The sequence below is a fragment of the Acanthopagrus latus genome, chromosome 1, assembly GCF_904848185.1.
Source record: "Acanthopagrus latus isolate v.2019 chromosome 1, fAcaLat1.1, whole genome shotgun sequence".
NCBI classification, from domain to species: domain Eukaryota; kingdom Metazoa; phylum Chordata; class Actinopteri; order Spariformes; family Sparidae; genus Acanthopagrus; species Acanthopagrus latus.
Window position 1 is genome coordinate 17,903,966 of NC_051039.1, and position 22,038 is coordinate 17,926,003.

Below are 22,038 nucleotides of genomic sequence, written 5' to 3' on the forward strand. Positions count from 1 at the left end.
CCCTCAGTCTTTCACCGGAGTTTCCCGGGGGAAAACACTGCTCGTATTCAAACATGAGTAACGAGGGGAAAGAAAAGGGGAGCGGGTGAGAAGCTGTGGAGGAGTTTGCTGTTTAATGAAAGTGGGTTATAATGGAGTGCTGTGCTGGGACAAGCGGGGCCCTCTCTCAGCTTGTTGATCTTGCTGATGTATGCTATGTCAGATTGTTGCTTAATTGACTTGGTTTGTGCCCAGCTGAAGGTTATCCCATCAAAGGCAGTAATTTCACCTGCCAGCTGCCAGCAACTGTGGTTTATTTCTGGCCTGCAAGCTAAGCTGATTTATTTCCAGAACAAGTCGAGGAGTATATTTTAAAATTGTTTTTAAATGCTGTTAAAGGAAATGTATTATGTGCATATTCAGATTCATACTTTTCATACTACTTTTACTTTTACTATTAGAATATAGTTACATGCTTTGATGCTAGAAACACATCATCAGTTTTTCTCATTCACTAGCACTGTACTCCCCCCTCATATGAAACGCTTTGTTTTAGCTCCTGTTTTAATTTTCAAGGCCCTCTTCACAAATACCCAGTCTGCTCTAATTGGTCAGCTCACATACGCCTGAGCCAGCAACGCTCAATATATCTCTAGTCGGCTCTGTCATGTTTTCAGCTTCCAGGTTGCTTAATTTATACAGCAAATTTCGCCTGCAACATGGTGACGTAGTGATGTCAAGAAGTCGCAGAATTAAAGGTGGGACTATTGATGTTTGTGTGAAGGAAAAGGAAGCAAACAAAAAAGTGTAATAGGTCTCCTTTAACACACATACTGCAGATTACATCATTATGCTATATTATCACATCATCGACAAGTGTAACATAATCAAGAGAGCATAAAGACTCAGATAGCCAGTGTTGAATAGCAGTTTCTGGTCCAAAGATTTCAAAGACTGATATTTATATACTAACCACACTGTTCACCTCTCCTAAAAAGGTGTCTGTTTGAAACTCATCTTTTCAATAATGCTTTTGATCCTTTACCCCCTTTTCCTTTCATGCTATTTACTCCTACTCATGCTTTTTCTGCCGACTCCACCACTTCTCTCCCTCCAGTCCTCCCTTCTCTCTCTTTCCTCACTCATCAGTGGCCTTGGCCTTAGCCTCCAAGTGTAGGTGTTGTTTATGGCCGTGTTAACAGGCACTGCTGTGGCATTTTGGGGGCTATTAGGAGTCTTGCTGAGGCATTAGTCATGTCTTGCAAGCGTGACGTGGGCAGAGCACTGGCCGGGGGCCGTGACATGCATGGCGAGCTGGTCTTTATGCAAGCCAGACGGCTGACCTTTTCCTGCAGAATCCTCCGCGACGGGAGAGGTGATGTCTGGGTAATTAATGGTGTGAACCCTCTGCAGCTCATCGCATCCTTTCCATCTGCATCCGGCCCTACTTTGCTGTCACTGTGTCGCTCAGCTGTCAAGTGACACCAGTGGGAGGGCGTGTTGGATCTACCTATCAGTGTTCATCCCAGGAGGGAGTTTCGTTCCCAGCTGAGATGCTGGCAGAGTTCATTTTGAACGCTTTGATGATGATGAAATTGAAAAGGCGGATGAAATTCTGAGCAATGGCCGGATTGAAGAGAGTCATCTGGTATCAGTGGCACACGAGTCAACTTGAGCTCATTGTTTCCTGTCAGTGCGGGTGTTATCCTCTGAGATTTAACTGACGGAAAATACACAAAGACAGATTACCAATAGAACAACAATTTTCCTCCTTAGTTGGTACAATTAGATGCTGCAGCATTTCTGCATCTTCTCCATCTCCTCCTCTGAATACTGCTGCTATTGTCTGGGTAACGCTGAATTCTCTCTCTGTCAGAGAACAATGAAGCAACCCACTGGCTACTGACTGGTACCCCGTCAGCATCAGTGCCTGTCCTAAATGGGAGCTGTCAGGTCAGACCCAGACTGTGGTGATTAGAGTCATGTCAGATCGACCTCTGTGAGCACAGCACCTTATTTGTACAAACTGCACTCATCGCTGTGTCGGATTATGTGTTCATTTGTGTGTGCATGTGTAAGGCTTCACATTCATTTCAGTTTCTACAGTTTGCTCCTAATAAAAAGAACGATCTGTACTGAACACAAGGTGTTCTTTAGAGGGCTAAGCGTGTGCGCACTTGGGCAAATAAATTTGAAAACCCTGTTGACTGGCAAACAGCAATAATTGTGCATTACAGCTACCATCTGGTAAGGAGTGGGACAGACGAAGCCCAGTTCTCAGTTTTCTCTCAGCAGATTAAACCTTTGCTGTTTGTGACTTCTTTTCTGTTTTAATCTACACAATGCAACGCAATGCAGTGTCTTTGCCATTTTTCTTCTTCAGTTTCCATGGTTAGAGTCTGGCATATACATGCTCCCCAGAAACTAAGGCAAACAGTATTCCCTGTGTGCAGCTGGAATGGAGTATACAGTGGTCCACAGACATGTCAGTGGCTCTGTGTGGGTGTACATCCTTGTGTTTGATGCTAATGTCAGCAGGCTAACAAGCTGACTGCTTCTGTGTACAGTGTCCAGCATCTTTGTTAGCAGGCTAAGATTTGCTAGATATCACTAAATACAAAGCACAGCTGAAGTTGACAGGAATGTTGAGTGGAGTAGGGGCTCTGTAGTAGTTTTTGGTGTATGGGTGGTTCTTGTGGGGCTTTGGGGTGTGTCTAAAGTTTTTACCCTGCTGTAATACATAATCAGATCTGGTTTGGACATTTCCTAGGAGCTTTGTGGGAACTGCTTGGGGACCAGGAGGGCCAGGGGCTGTCATATACTTTACTGTGCAGTTGCGGAGCATTTGTGAGAAGCACTTTGCTGCAGGAAGGAAGTGTTATAGACATAAAGTGTGATTAATTGATTTATTGAATGTTACGTATGTGGTCATAAACCGTGTTATATAAAAAAATACTTTGACCTGATAACAGCATTATAGGAAGAGTTAAGGTGTCACCTAAGTTGTTACAATTCATCCTGAGGGGAACGTAATTGTCAATCCAACCAATAGTTAATGAAAAGTTTCAGAAAATCACAAATGTCAACCTCACGGTGGTGCTAGGAGGAAAACGTAAAGGGTCACCAAATATTGTTATGATATATCCTCTGGGCACCATGAAAGACAGAGAGTATACCATCTAGTCAGGTTGGTAGGTGTCAAAATGATCCCACCAGCTAATAATCTTGTAACAACGGTGGTGTGTTTACTGATATGTCTGGCTTCATACAAGAAAAGATGCTCAGTGTATGTAGAGCCCTGCTTGCTAACTGCTAACACAAAACAAACATTTCCTACAGGTGTAGCTTTACATTAAAAGCATTTAACCGCCAAAGTGCAAGTTGACTTTGAAGTAGGTTAGTCACAGGAAATGCAATGTGGTCACTTGCTGCAATCATTCACCAAAAATGCATCCAACAAACAAAACATGAATGTTTAGTGAAGAGAAGAATAGTTGCCTTTGTTTTTCGCTTTGGCAAAATCCCACGCTATCGTCTCATTAGCCAGCTCCCTATTCTCCTAATGTTAGAATTAAAATCTGACTGCTGCTGCTGTATTCACACAGAGGTGAGGCGTGCTGCGACACCGCTGCTGGTGCTAAACTTTGACCCTCTGGTCGTTCTAGATGAAAAATCTGAAAATATATGGATCATCTTGCAGCAGTGCTAGACATAAAGCCATTAGAAGTCATCCTCTAAGGACCATGAATGTCTGTTAATCCATTTGATATATATTGAGAGATTTCAGTGTGGTTGACCAACTGAAATGTAACCTTATGTAACTACTCTCCGCCTGACCAGAGGATTTCTATCCATGACGTCCGATTGCCCCGCAGTCTTGACTGTGGCCTTCTGGGTGATGTCAGCTGTCACTTTGAATGTTTGACTTTTCACCTCTCCGTCACTGCCCCCGCCCCTCCCATTCAGAGCCCCCGCCCGCTGCCAAGCTGTCGACTCTTCTCAGCCTGAACTAGTCTCCGGAATGAGACGGAGTCTGGGCCACGCCACGGGGTATGATGATAATCCCAAAACACCACAGAGCGTCTCCCAGCTTACGTCGGCCAGTGGCAATGATAAAGTACTCTTTCAGCTGTGTCAGATAATGACACAAAAGAGAAAGAGAGTGTGTGTGTGTGAGAGAGAGATAGAGACATGGAGGATATCACACAGGTAAAGACCCCTGGTGTCAAGGGCATGATCTGAAAAGTCTGATTAACATGAGGAGGTGGGTGTGTATGTGTGTGTGTGTGTGTGTGTGTGTGTGTCTGGGTGTGTTGCCACTCTGCCTGCTAAGCGTGTGTGAGTGATGGCCAGTGAATTAGCTGCCCCTGGTTCTTGTCTGTCCTCCCTGGTGCTCCGGTGTAATTAGCGGAGAGACTAACGAGCTTCTCCCACTCCAACAGGCTGGCTTTTTATTAGAACTGCTAATTGCTCCATATCAAGGGAATACTGAGGCATTGTGTTCAGGAAGCACCGAGAAACAGAGAAGCTGCATATGAGAGCTTTTCATGTGTGTGTGTGAATATCTACAATCTATAATGCTGACATCTGCATACACACACACACAGAAAACTGTATTAAATCAGGCATGTACGTATAGAATTTTGCTGATGTCTCCCATGACCAAAATGAAACAAGAGCATGATTGGCTGTCAATTAAGTGCAGTCTCAACATGATCCCACAGTCCTGAGTGGTGGTCAAATCAAGCGAAAACACCTGGTTGGGTGTACTTTGTGCATAAAGTAGGTCTTTATAGACTTTTGCTTCAGGCACAGGTGAAAACAAATTTCATTTAGTATGACTCAGTTCAACAGTTCCATATTTTGTCCTCACGACCTTCACTGCACGGAATATCTCCACACTTGACAGAACACAAAAACAACTCTTGAATTCTCAAACAGGGCCTCTACGTGGCGATAAAGTCTACATGTATCAAATACTAGCAAAAAACATTGTGATCATGCCCAGTGAAATCATTTTCCTTCGGTTGTGGTTATTTAAAAAATACAAACAATAATTTATTTATTTTTTTGTTTTTTTACAGTCATTTGATACCTATTTCTTTGCCTTCAGTTTTTAAGTACCTTTCTGGCACATGACCGAACAGTGCGAGCCAATCGTAGACAGACTGGTTGCTCACAATTAATGTTGTTGTTCAGAGGAATCCTCATTACACAAAAGCAGCAATAGTCTTTAATTAAGGTGATGGCATCATAATTTCACTTGTGATCCGTTGTGCATGTTCACAATAATACACAGAGTTTCTAGAAGTCTCCGCTTTAGTTGGCATTTTCATTAAACACATTTTTCTGTGGTTCCCTGAGGTCAAAATATAGAGGCTGATTTTTGTTTTTGAAAAATATCCTTATATTCAGAAACAGAATCAGAGTTTCCTTTATTTGGCCTGCAAACAGGGAAATTTCTTCATCACAGCAGCCACAATGGTTTACACTGTGAACAGTGTATTTGTAATACACTGTTCACAGTGCGGCAGTGTGTTGTTGAATAAATAATACATTTGGGTATGAGAAATTGTCCAGTGCAAAAAACAGATGAATAGGTTCTTTATGACATAGTGCACATGTGAGGTCTATTGGGAGCCATGCTGGTGGTACAGTCAGGTTGTGACAGCAGCAGCGTTTATAAATCTAGACAAGACCTAAATGTCCCAGTAAGCTGTGGCCCAGGCACTGGGCAGCATGCAGTACCCAAACACTGGTTTGGTATAATTGCACTTGCTCTTCTTCTGCAATAAGAAGCCAAATTGTTTGCTTTTAAAAAGGTCTATTTCAAATGAACGTTAAAATCAGATACTGTTGAATGGTGCTTGACGGCTCAATATACGGCACATGGTTTAGTATCACATATCCGCTGAAGCAGCCATGTATCTTAAAGTTTCCTGGAGAGAAAACAGGGAAAACGTTTACGGATGACACTTCCAGTACTCTGCAGAACTAGCATAAGTATTATAATAACCTACAGCACTTCCAAGGCTATAAATATGTTAGCTAAGTCAGTTAAGCAATATGATAACCTGTTAGTAGTATTCACCCAACAAATTCACTAATCTAAATCAAACAAGATGTTACTATGGAAAATGCAGCTTCTGTGACTTGGACAATAATAGGCACAAGGTATCATGGGTGTGAGGAATAATGTGGATAAGAAGACATTTTTGAGGTTTCCGTGGCTGAACGCACAGACAAAACTCTGCAGGTATGGTGCTGAGTGTACCTGAACCTTATAGTTATTGAATGAAAGGTGATTGGTTGATTAAAGGGTTAACTAGCACGTTCCTTTTTGCCAGCCACTGTTTCCTTTTCCTGCCCTATCCAAGACTCTAAAGTCCCGTTTGTATAGGATTACTCTCGGGTGATATTAGTGTTTCATATACTGTATGTATAATATGATCAGTCTGGAGAACAAATATATATGTAGTGACAGTATTGCTTGTTTTCATAAATACAGTATCTTCAGATTTTTTAGCTCAACATTTTGGTTTCATCTGGCCACTTTAAAAATGTATCAGCACCAATCTCCTGTGGTCCAGCATGGGAACCCTTATGACCGGGGGAAAAGAGAGTAAAGCCATTAGGAGAGTAGGACCCTCATCAAATGAGCTGTTATAATGTCAGCTGCTGGTAATTGGTCTGTCCTGGCTGGTCTGCCTTCATACAATATAACAGATTTTATGTGTGGTGCTGTACACTATAAACTCATAAAGTCACTACCCCTGAGATTAGAGGCTACAGGGATGAAGTGAAAGTTTAAAAGATAGATCAATATCTCGCTTTGTCCGTGGGTCTGTGGATCAAGCAGGTACAGAGACTGTGTTTTACTGCACAGTGCTTATGATAGCAACAACTCAGAGCTGCACACTGTCTGCCTGTGTGTGCGGATTCTGAGTAATTACACTGCTGGACAGGCTGTACGCTGGCCGGTTTTGCCACAGCAGTTATTTAATGAGAAGAAAACAGTAATAATATACAGAGACTCAATAATGGAGTCATATATTTCTGGGCTTAATACCCCAAATAACAGCATATAACATACAGTAAATATTTGAGATGGGCACAGCTGTGCAGAATCATACTTTAAAGTCAGAGCTCTTTTTCCAGACATACAATTTGGCAACATCGATAATGTAAGGTTGTTTTCTACATAGTGACAGATACTGCAGCTGTGGCTCAGGAGGTGGGGCGGGTCGTCTACCAATCACAGGATCGGATGTTCAATCGCCGGCGCCTACAGTCTGCAAGTTGAATCGTTCCAAATTGCTCCTGGTTGCTCTTCCATCACAGTTTGAGTCTCCTGCATCCTAAAGGAGCTATTTTGCATTTACATTTTTTTTGGTTAACTGCAGTGTTTTATATAGTTTGGCACGTAAGAACTGATTTAAAACAGCTGTTCAGGTGTTGCTAATGGCGCGGAGTCAGGCGTGTGAAAGCTGACTAATCAGAGGAGGCTGTGTATTCAGGAGGGGGTGCGGCTTAAAGAGACAGGAGCTAAGAGGGAGAATACAGAGCTGCTGCGCTGGACAGCATAAGAAAACATTTTTTGAGCATTAACACATGCAAACCCCTTCCAGTAGTAACCCAAAACAATATTACTAACCTGACAATGAATGTGAATATGTCTCTTTTAAAGGTCGCCTATTTCTGACACTCTGTATCTCTGTCACGATGGCCACAGAGTAACTCAAGAGCTATAGGAGGGCCTGTTGCTGAGGTGACATGTTATTACACCCTCAGTGAGTCCCGTCACGCGTGTTGCCATGCTGATTAACCGTGGTCATGCCTGCTACACAGCCTCAGCCTGAAGGATGTTATTTTTGAAAAGTGTGACGCCTCAGGCAGCGGCCATGGAGTGTGTTTATTGCTTCAAGTTCTTGTCCACCAGCACAAGTTTGCTGTCATTTCAGGAAATGTAAGACTTTATACTTTCAGACTGTATTTCCACCTGTTGAGGTAGTATAACAAGCCCCGCTTGCTGATATCCCCATGAGACAAGCCACACATGTTACGCTGGTGAATGACTGCTTCATGCCTGTTACTGCATGAGCCCGTGTGGCCACATTATGTTCCTTTGTAAAATTGGATGACATTATATACGGTTTCCTGCCCTGTCGGTTTCTTTACTACATAGAGAAGGGACAGGATGACTAATGCCAGAAGTCTTTACGCCAATTCAAAGCCAGCATTTTTGATTACTTGGTACAGTGTGGGCTGTTAGCCTGCAGAGCTCCCAGGGTGCGCCCTGTCTGATGTTGCAGTTATCAAAGGTTTTTTGGAATCCATTTTCTGCCTATGCAGCATAAATTAGACACAAATTTAGCTTCGGCAATGTAGCTATATTTAGATATTGCATCCTTTGGACCCAAAAAAGGATAGTCATGTTTGAGAAGTTATATTGGACAGATACAAAGGAGAAATGTGTTGATGTATTCACTGATCTCCAATGGAAGTTATGCATGTAAATGTTGTCCTACTGCTAAGTGATTCTTCTGCAGTGTTCTTACCAGCATTCATTACATCAGCTAATTAGCACAAGTTTGGCATTTGTGACGTGTGTGTAAGAGGATTTGAGAGTGACCACCAGTCTGGTGCTCATAGACCAGTAAAGGACTGAGTCACTCACTCTTTCTCTTAAGTAAGCCTCTTCATTCATGGTGCATGCTTCCTTCCTTTATTCGTGCTGTGTTCACTGTACGAGACAACAGCTCATCGGCAGCTCTGAGCTCCTGGACAGTGACCCATACCAGCCTTGGTCGAAAGTCAGAGGTCACTGAAATTGTCAGAGGTCAGTTGGGGCTGAGAGTCAACAGTGAAGGTGCTCACGAAGTCTTAAAAGACCCCCTGCTAGGCATTTCTCTTTGTCTCACTTTTTAAATAGATTTGTTGGGAAATCGAGTTAATGACTTAAGAAGTGAACCAAAGGACTCACCCCAGGCTGATGGAAAGTCAGGTAGAAGTTTTGTATGAGACACATGAGACATTTCTGCAAAAAAAAGCATGTCACAGCAAAACAGCATTGTTGTAGACAAATAAAGTAGATGGGGACTTGTTTTATAATGTAAAAATAGTAAGCGAAACAAATTAAAAAGTGGCTCCATAATTTAAACAATTTCAAAAAATGTGATTTACACCCTTGCACAATCTCGACCTTTTGTCAAAACTGAAATGTACAACAGCAGTGAGAGTAAGTGAGAAGAGCTCGGATAGTATTTCCCACATATTTTACAGTGCATATAAAACAAGACAGTTTTAAAGGTCACAAAATATGATGTCTGCTTACTTTTTTCAAAGGTCCTGTCATGGCTCAGTTTGTCACCCTGCAGGCTAAATATAATCAAATTTTAGGTTGTTTGAGTACATGTTAGTATATTTTATATTAACCATGGCCGGTTCATTTCTTCAGGCTCTCTTTGCAAACTTGCATGAATACTTTTATTTGAATTAAACTCCGTGACCCTCACAAACTGCTTACCCTCTGGTTCCTTAATATTCAGCGTTATGAAAATAAGGCAGATGACAAAAAGCCTCGCATTGTGTCCGACCTGCCCCCCACTCGCTCCCCCCCACCCTCGCCACGGCGCAGACCAATCCTCCGTTTCTCCCTGCTCCCCTCCCTCCCTCTGCTGTTTTTCTCCTCTCCACTGACACCAACCTTCCTGAGTATGAAAGCTCATTGGCTGTGAATGTTTTGTGGTATTATTTCTGCACCAGGATCTGTTTGTGTGTGTGTGTGTGTGTGTGTGTGTGTGTGTGTGTGTGTGTGAATGCCTATTTTAATCTGAGGGATTTGCTCCCTTTGCTGCTTACAAAACAAGCTTTAGAGAACAGAGACAATAACCTAGTTAAAAAAAATAAAAAAATGTGAGGGGGCGAAAGTTCAGTCAAATTCACAATCTGGTTAATGTTCCCAGCTGTACAAGCTAAATACTTAACGATATGTAACTGCTGCATTACCCACAATCCTCCCCTCATCCATGTGTTCATGCAGTATTAGTTTTGCTCTGCATAAAATAAGGCAGATAAAGAAGAAGAACTGAGCTTTCCAGAGAAGATGTCTAAAAATTACTCTGATTTTGTCATAGATTTTTTTTAGTTGCATACTAACATAATCTTGATTTTTTTCCATCATATCCAAACTCAGAAAAATCCATATTTACTCAAGCTAATGGTGCATTTCATTTGGTCTCTTGTCAATATGTCCAGGTTCGGGAAGTCAAACAAGACTGAAGGTTAACACGAACAATACTAAAACACATTACCCCGCTGTGAACATTTGTGAGTCTCATTAGATAGATTTTCATCAGCGGTGGTAGTTTGTTTGATGGTGTTTACATCAACAGTGAAGCAACTCTGATTGCAGGATAAAATGTCATGAAAGTGGTTACTTGCCCCAAAACAGCCGGATTACTTTAGTGTGCATTAGCTGTAAAATGGCAGGCAAGTGGTCACATTGAGGGTGTGCGATTGAGTAGTTAAATTCATTCAACGCTCACTAAATTCAGCCCTCATCAGAGACTCCAGTTCTGTCTTGTCTTTCCCCTCTTCTCTCTGTAATGTTGTTTGCGTTGTACATTTCCCCTCCAGCTCCAGTCAGCAGTCAGCGTCACAGTAACATGACATAAACACCAGACAATTTTTAATCCCAACTGTTTAAAAGTAATCTCTCAGAGCAGAAGCTGATGTGACTTTGGGTATTTTTTTTCCTCCAGAGCCCAGCTCGCGGGAAACAACACTCTGCAAATGTCTTTTGTTCAGTTTTGATAAAGAGACGCCTAGTGGCGGAAATTACATATTGTGCTTTTAAGTAAAAATAACTGTAAATGAAATGAATTCCTTTTTTTTCCCCCTAGTCTTCTTTTAGAATACATTGAAGATCTATGTGAGTGTCTCAATATCAGACAAAACAAACTTATGACTGACATTTTTCAATCACAAATTATAAAAATAAAGCAAAAGAAAAGTGTCAGATTAATGGATAATGAAGATGATAGTTGGTTACAGCCCCAAACTGATATTTTCCCCAAGTCATGGGCATGTTGGTCCTTGATGAAGACTCATTCTTGCATCATATAGTGTCTTTATAGTGCCTTCTTCTCTGCATGGACCTCTGGCTTTCAGAAGGAAATGATCACTAATTGGATTGAGCGGACTGGGTAAACCTTGCATGAAATTGCCATCGGAGGCCTCATTGTTGAGTGTGTGCATGTCCATCTTGTGCTCCACCCCCAGCAGTCAGCCTGTTGACTTCAGAGAGTGCTCACTCAACTATGAAGCCTGCGGTGTCGCGGAGACGACTGAGAGAGTGTTTGAGCGTGTGAGGAAAATAATGTGTGGCTGCCTGTGCCTGGGAGTGACAGTGGAAGAGATAACAGGCAAATTTATTGAAGTATTTATTTATTTTTTTTCTTCTGTGGGAGAGGAAGCTTTCCTAGAGAGGAGGGAGTGAGGGGAGAGAGTGAAGGAGAGGGGCATGAATGTAGGGTGAGGGGGCGGGGCGAGGAGGGTGAGAGGAGGCAGACTGGGGTTTTAGGGGTGTGTGTGTGTGTGTGTGTGTGTGTGTGTGTTTGGGGGCAAAAGATGGGGGATGTGTGTATTGAGGGCCTTGGATTGGACTGTAATCCTTTAGTCCTGGTTAGGAAAAAAAAACAAAAAAACCCTTGCACAGTCTGGGACAAACAATATGACAAGGACACACACACGTAACATACTGCTTTGCTCACACACACACTGGTGAGTGAAGTGGTGAGAGAGGTGGTGACGTGACTTCATCGTGAGAAAATGTCGTCGGCAGAAACTGGCTGATTACCTGCAGGAGAAGGTTGGTTCATTTCTGTGAGGTAGAGTTTACATTTGTATGCATCAAGTGTGTGTGTGCGTGCGTTTGTGAGAGATGATTTGGCGTGTCATGCATAGGGAACTAGTTAAGGGTGTGTATGTTGGATTCAGCGGTGCACCTTTTTACAATATTAAGGACTGCAAGCTCTTGTTTGTTTGCTTTTGGGGAAAAGAGTCTTCAGAATATTCTCCAGTTTATGAATTACACCTCCCTCCTCCTCCTGTTCTTCTGTCAGATGCCGTGCTGCAGATGGCACACGTTCAGTGTGGTTGTCATTACTGAATCACTCACTTCCGGTAAGCGTGTACACTTCTGATCCAAACCCTCCAGAATGCACATGAATGCATCTGCGTCTGGTTGCACTAAAATAGGATGTTACTCACATCACACCTGACTGTCGCACCTCCCGCATTGGATAAACCGCGTTCTCTTGTTTGTGTAGATGCAAGTGACAGCTATAAGGCAATGTTAATTGGCAAACAGTATTGCAGACAAGGGTTTTCAAATATCCAAGTGACACATTTGTGAGTGACATCATTACACCAGAGACAGAGGTTTAACACGCAACAGGTCTGAACCACGTGTGTATCTATGAAATAATATCTATCGACGAATTCATATTAAAAGTAATGACAATTTTTAGAACTTATAATCTTACTTTCACTCTCAGACCCAGTTATAAACCAAACTGTTTGTCGTGAAGACTTTCGAGAGGAGAAAAATCTGCCAAATCACAGATTTCTGAGCGGATTCTTACATGTTGCCCTCCATTAAACACATTAGGAGTTCTCAGTGTGTCACAAACGTCGTCATGATCCCTGTATCCCGCCTCCCATCGTGCCTTGTTGCACTCTGAAGGTTTTTCCTCACTGTCTGCTCCAGTGACAGGAGTGATGGAGGTGTTAATGGAAGCACGTCCACCTCTTCTGAGCGTGTTATCGTCCAATCTGGCCAGCTATTCTCTGCCATATCTCCTCGTATGATTTTATGATTTAACAGCGTCTGCTATTGCATCAGCGTGCTTGCAACACACACAGCGTTATCAACCACAGTGTGATATTGGAGATTGTCTTGTCATCGCATTTTGGGAAAGATCACTACTTGAAATATTTGTTCTTTTTTCGCCACGTGTGAGTGTACACTATCACAGCCAGATCTCAGAGACGACGTTGAGTGACAGCTGTATCTTCCACGGCCCAGAAATGTAAAGAACCTCATCATTGTTAGGTGATATGAAGAAAAACAACACGGAGGGAGAGCCAAAACCTCCTCTCCCTGTCGGAGCACAGAGCACCTGCTGCCAGCCGGGCTTTGCTCAGCGTCTGCCAACACTGGCATATGGCAAACACACACTCACATACACACACACAGACATGCACACGCATGCATGTGCACGCAGTCACTATTTCTGGTTCAGGGGTGTTGGAATTTGGCAGGCGGCTCATAATGTCTGAATGTCACATCTTTATGCATGAATGTGCTGTGTTTATGCACGCAGACTTGGTTACATTTGCAGACATGCAAACACACACACACACACTTACACTTATACAGAGAGGCAGCAAATGTGTTCCGCCTGCATCCACAAACAACCTTCAGATCAAACACTGTCTTATATTCGAGGCAAGTTTGAAGTCAGTTGAACAGACAAATGCTGTCGCACGGCCGTTGCCCCTTTTCTCCTCCATGGTTCTTTTAGGGGATCAAGAGCAGCTTGATTTTTTAGGAAATCCAGGCAGAATTACTGGCAGTCTACTGCTTAGAAACAAAATAGACTATAATAAGTGTCTTTGCTCACTTCTGGGCAATCAATGTGTCTCCTTTACAGCTTTCTAAGGCTCTTGGATACAGTTCACAACATGAATCACAAACAGTACGTATGTTTATTTGGTGACAGTTTCGGTCTAAATTGTCGCTTAGGATTCGAGGCGCCGAGCTGCTAAGTGCAAAGCAAAGAAAAGATTGTGTGGGATTGAGATGTCAGGCCTCTCAAAGCTGGAGAAAAGTGCAGCACTCTACTCGCACTCAAGCTCCCAAGAAAAGTCCCCGCTCTTTTTGAATTCCGGCTTTTTAAGACTTCTTTCGTCTGTGACAGAATATCTTGTGTATTTCAGATGGATTTGAATGCCTCCTCTGTTCTGGCTGTGAAAAAAAAAAAGAAAAGAAAAAAGAACAGCCTGTGGTTAAACGCAGCACTCAGTGTCATTTCAAAGTGAAATCAAAAGCTGTTAAGAGTTACTGCCGCCTCTCAACAGTTGGGCCATTTTGGAGCAATTAGGGCTCTTTAGCCAGATGCTCAAACTATGACCAAACCACCACTCGTGGGTTTTTTGAGCATTTGATGTTTGGCAGCGCAGAAAATTATGCACTGGTGGATACTGACCGCGGGTGAAATTCTAACATGTTTATTTGCATCAGCTGCTTATTTGATACTCTGCGTATGTGTTGCGCCTGTAGTCTGCTGTCGACCAGCTTTGGGCTGTTTCAAGCAGAGATATGTTTGTGTCCCTGTTCACTTCCACGTTCTTACAGTTTGTTAGCTTACTCATTTTTGCATCCTCTTTGTGTGTTCATTTGCAGTACGACCCAGAGAATTCGGGCTTCATCAGTACGGAGCGGTTCAGGGACCTTCTGGCGACCCACGGCTCTGAGCTTGACCCGCACAAACTGGAGGTCCTACTGGCCCTCGCTGATGGCAACGCCGACGGAAAGATCTGCTACCAAGACTTTGTCAACCTGGTGAGATGTGTTTACATTTTATAGGCTTGTTGACATCAGTGTTCAGCACTTGATGGGCACCTCTAAATCTGTAATTTGTCTTTATATAAATGTTTAGATTTACATTCAAGTAGCAGTTGATACGTCCAGTACTGCCACACATGCAGGTAGTGAAAGTCACATGAGGTGTGGGTTTGAGTCGAATGAGGCACGAGACATTGATGACTTCATATTTACATGGACAGAATAACAAAAGACTTGCAACTCAACTTTGAGTTTGACGCCAAAGACGTGTGACTTCATTTGGACTTCAGACTTTTATATCCAGCCCCAAACACCCCCGTATCATGGCTCAGCTACAAGGTGGAGAGTCCTCCTAATAGGAAATGACTCTGAGTCTGGTGATAAATTCCCCTCTTAACGCTCACCTTGCCCCACTTTCAGTTTCACCTTCAAACCGCGGCCTGCCGCTGATCGTCCGAGGTCTCACTCAAGCATCTCCAGCTGTGCACGCTGCCTCACAACCTTCTCATTTTCTGTTTTACGCCGTCTCGCTTGTTGTTCCCCGCGGGAGGCCGAACTGCTGACCCAGGACAGTGTGGAGTGGTCTTGGAGTGGGAGTAGTTGTGTGGTGCACCATAACTACTGGGTGGCTGTGGGAAGGAGTATGTGTGTGTGTGTGTGTGTGTGTGTGTGTGTGTGTGTGTGTGTGTGTGTGTGTCTGTAGGGAATTCATTGTTGTCTGTGAGTGTGAGCGTGTCCATCTCTCCCTTTCTCTCTTGTTCCTCAGAGCTGTTTATTGTCTGATACAGTGGCTGAGGAATGAGGCCTGTAGGAAGCCTGGAAAAATGTCAAAAGGGCTTTTCACCGTTGCTCTCCAGTTGGTGCATTCACGTCATGTGACAGGCTGTGGGTCACGGCATGCGAGTGGAAGTGGGACAGAGAGGAATGGGGTGCCGGCATCTGTTTGTGTACAGTCACTTTTTTTTCTCTTTTCTTAGTCGCTATTGTGCTCACCCTCTCAATGGTTAATACATTCATAGAAGCTGCAGCAGAACAACAGGAGCTGAACACAGAGGGGAATACAGGGAGGGAGGGAGTGACATGTATTCATGATTATGGTAATATGCCGTGCAGTGCATGAATAAGTGCTCAAACAATTGGTTTAGATTGCATTAATTGATGAGTCATTCATCTGTCAAGAAGAAATGCCAAACAGTTGCTTGCTTCAGCCGCTTTTCTGTCTTTTCTGTCATAAATAAGTGTTCAGTAGCTCTCTATGTGTTGTGAATGTTTGGTCAGTAATGTCTCTCCTCCCACCGTACATGCAGTAGTATGATACCAGTTATTAGAAATTGAGGAGACCAATAATTGATATTTTCAACCAATATACCATACACCAAGTCAAAATGTTAGGGTTTTTTTCACTGCTACTTCTACCCCACTACATTTAGGCCAACTGATAACTTTAGTTGCTGACTACTTGGCAGATTTAGATTTTCCAGTGTTGACCGATCTGAAAAGTGCTGAATATCAACCCTGATGATCAGCCAGACCAATAGTTGGTCTATCCCTACTCTAGACTAAGATAATTATACATTTATCAACACATAAAGGGACACATATTCATGATTATGTGCAGAAAAGACTATTTGATTAATCTGTCGATCAGCAGAAAGAGCGCTGACAGCTTCTATGATCTTCATTTAATTGGTGCAGCCAGGGAGTAGTAACACCAAACAAGCCTCTGAAATGTGAGGATGTGCTGCTTTTCCCTTTTTAAAATCAGCGTGTATTGAATATTGTCAGCTTCTTGAAGAGTTTGTTGGACAAACCAGGTGATTTGAAGACATCACCTTTGAGCTCTTTGAAAGTGTTGTAGGCATTTGTTACTCCTTCCTTTTTCTATTTCAAACCAGCGAGTAAATAAATGAATCGAAAATTCAACAGAATGAAAATGATTGTCGAAGAAAGTTGTTTAAACCCTACAATGAACACTACTTTTAGTTAAAGGTTATGCTGAAGTTCAGGCTCTCAAAGTAGAAGTGTGATGTCAGGAGCTAGTTATTCAAGGCTGAGGGTCTTTTATAAAGCTTTTTGTACATGTGAACCCACACTTGAACGTGATACGAGTATGGAGGAGAATGTCAGGTATGTAAACACAACGCAATGGACTTTCCAAGCGCAGCCATTAATAGTGCGTGAGATAAAGATCAATGGGTTAAAAGGAACTCAAGTGTCATAATTCTTCCAGCAAGTTAATTGGCTGGCTGGTCCATTTCTGTCTCTACAACCCGTCTGCTTACACAAAAGGAAGAACAAAAGGAATAAAAGTGAAGCATAGAATTAGAGGAGGACAGACAGAGACAAACTGTGGGGGTTTATTTGTCGCACCATCTCTCCTTTTGCACCGCAGTTCTTCCATCAATGTGATTGTCAGTAATTGCCTGCTCATTGCTCCGTCACAGTCAGTGTTCAAATCATAGTTATCTCCCTCTCTTAACCTCTTCCTCCCCCCGTCTTCTCTCACTCTCTACCTTCTCCCTCCGTCTGTCCTCCTGTGCGTCACAAGCTGTCGGCCTTTTCCCCACTGCTTCTTCCTTATCGGTGCCTTTCTCCGTCTTACTTCTCTCCATCCGTCTCTCTCAAATACATCACGCTGCAACTGTCCTTGGTAGAAAAGGGCTCAGTAATAAGTTTATACTTCCTAAAATATCTGTGGAGGAGGCTGAACCGCTTTGTTTTCCCCTCCGGTGGGTTGAAATTGTTGGAATGATCGTGATGGATTTGTGCAAGTTCCTGCAGATGCACTCATAGATGTCCTGCTATGGGTTGTCTGTGGCGATCCAGTTTTATTTTGCTTGCGATACACTGACTTTATGTGGATGCACCTCCTGGTTTTCATGGTTTGGGCTAACACTTTAGTTTTTCATCTTCAGTTTACAATTAGACTTTGCAAAAATAGCAGCTGCACTCAAACACTAAGTGAAGTCTTTATAAACTGTTTTCTGGCTAACAAACTAACAAACCCCTGCTTCAGCTTTCACCTAGAACTGGACAATATAATGATATTTTATTTCATGAGACTATATATCATCTTATGTTTTGGATATCATGATATGGCATAAATGTGGCGCATTACTCTCTGAACTTGCCTTACTTACTGTATATTTGCCTTTACTCACTTAGTCACTATGCTCAGGTTCCTGATGACTGATAACTGATGATTATTGATCAAAAATCTCATTGTGTTTGTGTTGCAATACTTGCAAAAATGTTGTGGTATTTGATTTTGCCACCCAGTAGCATTTAGAAAGTGCATTTTTTGAAATACCATTTATCAGGTATCACAATATACCTTCGAAATATATTGCGATATCATTTTAAAGTCATGTCGCCTGGCCCTACTTTCATGCCACAGCATGAAAACAGCGTCATCCTGCAAAAAGCTGCGCTGGCCATATACATATTTGTCTTGTAGTTAGCAATATTTCTAATGTTTACCTGCTGATTGTTGTGACAAAAGGCAAAATGATTGTAACTCATGGTCCTGTTACCAAAACTGGACTTGTTTGTGTCTGTTTCAGTGTCAGCAGCCCCTTCTGTTTTTAACACAGGGCTGGCTGCTGTTGTTGTTGTTGTTGGTGTGGAAAGCGTCTGTGAAGAATCGGGCCTGTTAGAGCAGCAGGATAATGACCATGGATTTGGAATGAGATTTTCAGCAATGACATATGGGTGTAGTGCTCAGGGCTTTCACTACGTAGTGTATTTCTGTGGCTAAAGATAGACTTCTGCTCCTCCTGAGTTTTTACCAGCCTTCTCCATACCTCCTTCTTCCATCAGTCCCTCTCACCATCCCTCTTCTCTGCCTGCGTTTCCACTGATCAAACTGTGAAATTGTCTCTCGCTGACTGAGCACCTATTTATCCCCTTTACCCCCCCACTCCTCTCGCCGGTGGGTAAACAGACAGAACGTCATTCTTTCTTTTGTGTCGTACAAAGAGGAAAGGAATTGCAGTCACTTCACACGAAGAATTGACTGTCTTTATGGAGCAGGGTTGCCTAGGGGAGGTCCATGTTTGTGTGTGTGTGTGTGCGTGTGTGTGTGTGCGTGCGTGCGTGCGTGCGTGCACGGGTGTGTGCGGTCTGGAAGTGGCCATGGTAACCTGTAATCATTTTCCCACAGCTCTCTGTGCCCAACACCAAGGCCAAAATAATTGGCTTTTCCTGAAGTTTATCTCTGAACGATGATACATGCAGGGACACCAAAAGTCTCATTAAATGGGGCATCTAATCGGCCGACTGTTCATACAGAGATTTCATCGATATTCAAGTTTTCTAAATCGGTATTCCTCCTCCTCGCTACATTTGAAGTGAATTATGATACCAACCATTGTTTGCAAGCCGTTCACAGATGATATGATATGTCTGCTATCTTTGAGCGAAAAATGTTCCTTCTTTCCCTGATTGCTTTGTTTTTGTGTTTGAATAAACATCACTCACAGCTTCAAAACACAGGGAACACTCTGGAGCAGCTTTTGAGGTTGCAGTAGTCATATCCATCCACCTTTCCTTTTACTTTTGTCACCAACAGCCAATTAGAAAACCATATCGCTCACCCTGATTGCCCTAAAATAACGTGCACTAAGTGACACATCTGCAATCCTGGAGACACAAACACGGGAGCAGAACTGAGAGTTATGGAGAGTGACATAAACAGAGCAGAGTGAGAAGGAGAGGAAGGGGGGAGACAGACTGGCCGAAGGGAGAGAGAGGTAATAAGACTGTGGGGGAGAAGTGAGACAGGAGTCGTCGCGTCGTCTTGGTGAATCTTAAAAAGGACACAGCCAGTGTAATAAAGGGCACAAAGCTCGGAGACAGCAGTGATTTAGGCACACAGCTGAGTTAACTCTTGAGGACGAATTCTGAATTCTGAATTTGGCTTCTTTCTAATCTCTGTTGAGTGTTGCTTTGTGGTGAGGAGTGACTGCATGTGCCCTCATTATTTCTTCATCTAACAGTCAAGGACATGTTTCTGTCACTCACTCACTCACGAATGAACTATAACTGATGTCATCCTCGTGGTCCACCAAAGTGCCATGAAGGATAGTGAAAACATTCCTCACATCCACTCACAACACATGATGCATGTCAAGCTTGCGGATGTACGTTCAGTTAAAAAAAAAAAAAAATGCGTGCATGTGTGTTTTTCGACTTCACTCTCTGAGCGTGTGAAGAAATTTGATAAGAGAAGGCCACTATTTGAAAAATGTGACACCTGTGAGATGAAAACGATGCCACTAAATCAAAAAAAAAAAAAAAAGATGACAGTGCTTTTGAAATGAGAGCAGAAAAGTCATTTTGTCAGGTTTAAAAAAAATGATGCTGACTGATGGGATCTTCCATCACTGAAAGGTTCTGAATGATGAACGTCATGTGAGGTCCCCACCCGCCCATAGAAAATGAACAAATGCAGAATATGATAAACCCTCAGTGAGGACGGACAGATGAATGGAGAAAGTGAAAATTAAGTAATCAGGGGTGTATTTATCTGACGGTTCTGTGATTCATAGCAGCAGAGTCAGTGAGTCTGTGTTAACAGTCACTGTAGTAGTGCTTGTACCAATTAGAGCTGATAGATCAATTTGACAAAGAATATGATAAATCAACATGTAGTATAGTATAAAATAATATATTATGCTATGCTTTATTGTACTGTTGACTACCTACCCACTATAGTGTAGTTCAGCAATATAACATAGAGTAAAATAGAACATATCAACATATAGAGCAAGGTATGTAATCAGTTTGCGTACATAATTATATACAGTCAACTAGAAACAACCTTTAAAAAAAACTATAATAATCTAGCAGCAGGGGATGCTAAAAACACCATAAAATAAAATAAGTCTCTCGTAAAGCACAGTCATTTTTTGTGACTAAAATACAGCTTTTAGCTTGAATTAGATGATGTTTATTTTCTGGCATTTGAACATTCAATTAAGGATATTTTCACATAGAAACATGAAATTACCACAAATAATCAGGCTTAAAAATTGTGGAGGTGTTCTGTTTTTAGTTTGTTTTATTTATATTTATTTATATTTTTGATAGTTTAAAAAGAAATTTAGTTTTTTTTTTATTGCATGTGAAATGTTAATTGTACTATAAACTTTTTAGTAAAGATATTGAAATTTTATGGTTACAGTTTTTTCATGTTATTTTACATTAAAGTTGTTTCACGCTTTGTCATGTATTGATATTTTTTGTGTTTCAGAGATATAGGAAATACATAAGGTGAAGTGAAAAATAAAGAGAAAAAAGTTTTGACAGTATGTAGCATAGAGTTTCATGTTAACAAACACTATAGGCTGCATAAATGTTTGGAAATTAACTGTTTATAGAGAGGAAGGATGTTGAGAAAGTATTTGGTGGTTGCTGGGTGATGATACAGGCATGCGGTTGCAATGACAAGGTGGGAGGGTCTTTCAGTCTACTGGACTGAGATGGATTGGTGTGTGTGTGGCCTGTACGTGTTCACATGTTAGATTAAACAAATATCTAGCATGTAAACATGATGGTCGTTAATGTCAGAACCTGCTACATCTGGTGATAATAAAGCAGTAGAATTCCCCGAAGTATCTCTCAACACTCCATCTTTTTTTCTTCTCCAGATGAGTAATAAGCGCTCCAACAGTTTCCGGAGGGCCATTCTGCAGGGCAGCAGGCAGCTGAAAGGCTGCAGTCTCAGAGATGAGGTAGGCTTGGGGCTGTCCCAGCGGCTGGTCCGACACGTCGCCTATGAGACGCTGCCCCGGGAGGTCGACCGCAAGTGGTACTTTGACAGCTACACCTACTGTCCTCCGCCCTGGCTCATCCTGGCTATCACCATCGCTGAGGTAAATTGTTTGGGAGTGTCAGACCACTCTGTGTCTCTTGGGGTATGCTGTGAAGGTTTTGACCACTTACAGCAGTATAGAAACATGTTTTGATGATTCTGGGTGTGAAGATGACTGCGTTAACGTTTGCAACAGGTGCAGCAGGTTGTAGTGCAGTATAAAAAAACACCTAGGCACCTAGCTGATTTAGATATTGAAGGAAACAATTCAGGTTTTGAAATATTGATGCATTTCTTATCTTTCTCGTCTATGATTAATTAATCAAAATGAACACTGCGATGCTACTTTGACAAACCTTACTCTCAGCACTTTCATTAGGCCTCAAGGTTGTGCCACAGAACCGAACACCGTTAAATATGTAATAAGAAAAGTAACAAAAAAATCTTATTTTGTTAGACTGCAATGCTCTGCAGTAATGGTGATTCGAGTTATTTAGTGCATAAATTAAGTTTTACCAGTGAGGTTTATCTATGTTAAGATAAGACAAATTACTTTCATCTGCTCCTAGAAAGTTAATGATGTCTATTGATTGTTCAGTTTTTCTTCTTTCAG

General features: G+C 42.2%; 1 protein-coding gene across 2 annotated transcripts in view; it reads left to right on the plus strand.

The window, feature by feature from the left end:
- Nucleotides 1-22,038, plus strand: part of rhbdl3 (rhomboid, veinlet-like 3 (Drosophila)) — a 60,841-nt gene that overhangs the window by 21,105 nt on the left and 17,698 nt on the right. For both annotated transcript variants that reach the window (XM_037098775.1, XM_037098854.1), the window contains 2 exons: nucleotides 14,450-14,608; nucleotides 21,262-21,486. In XM_037098775.1, the coding sequence (XP_036954670.1) occupies nucleotides 14,450-14,608; nucleotides 21,262-21,486 (384 nt within the window). The remainder of the gene's footprint in view (nucleotides 1-14,449; nucleotides 14,609-21,261; nucleotides 21,487-22,038) is intronic.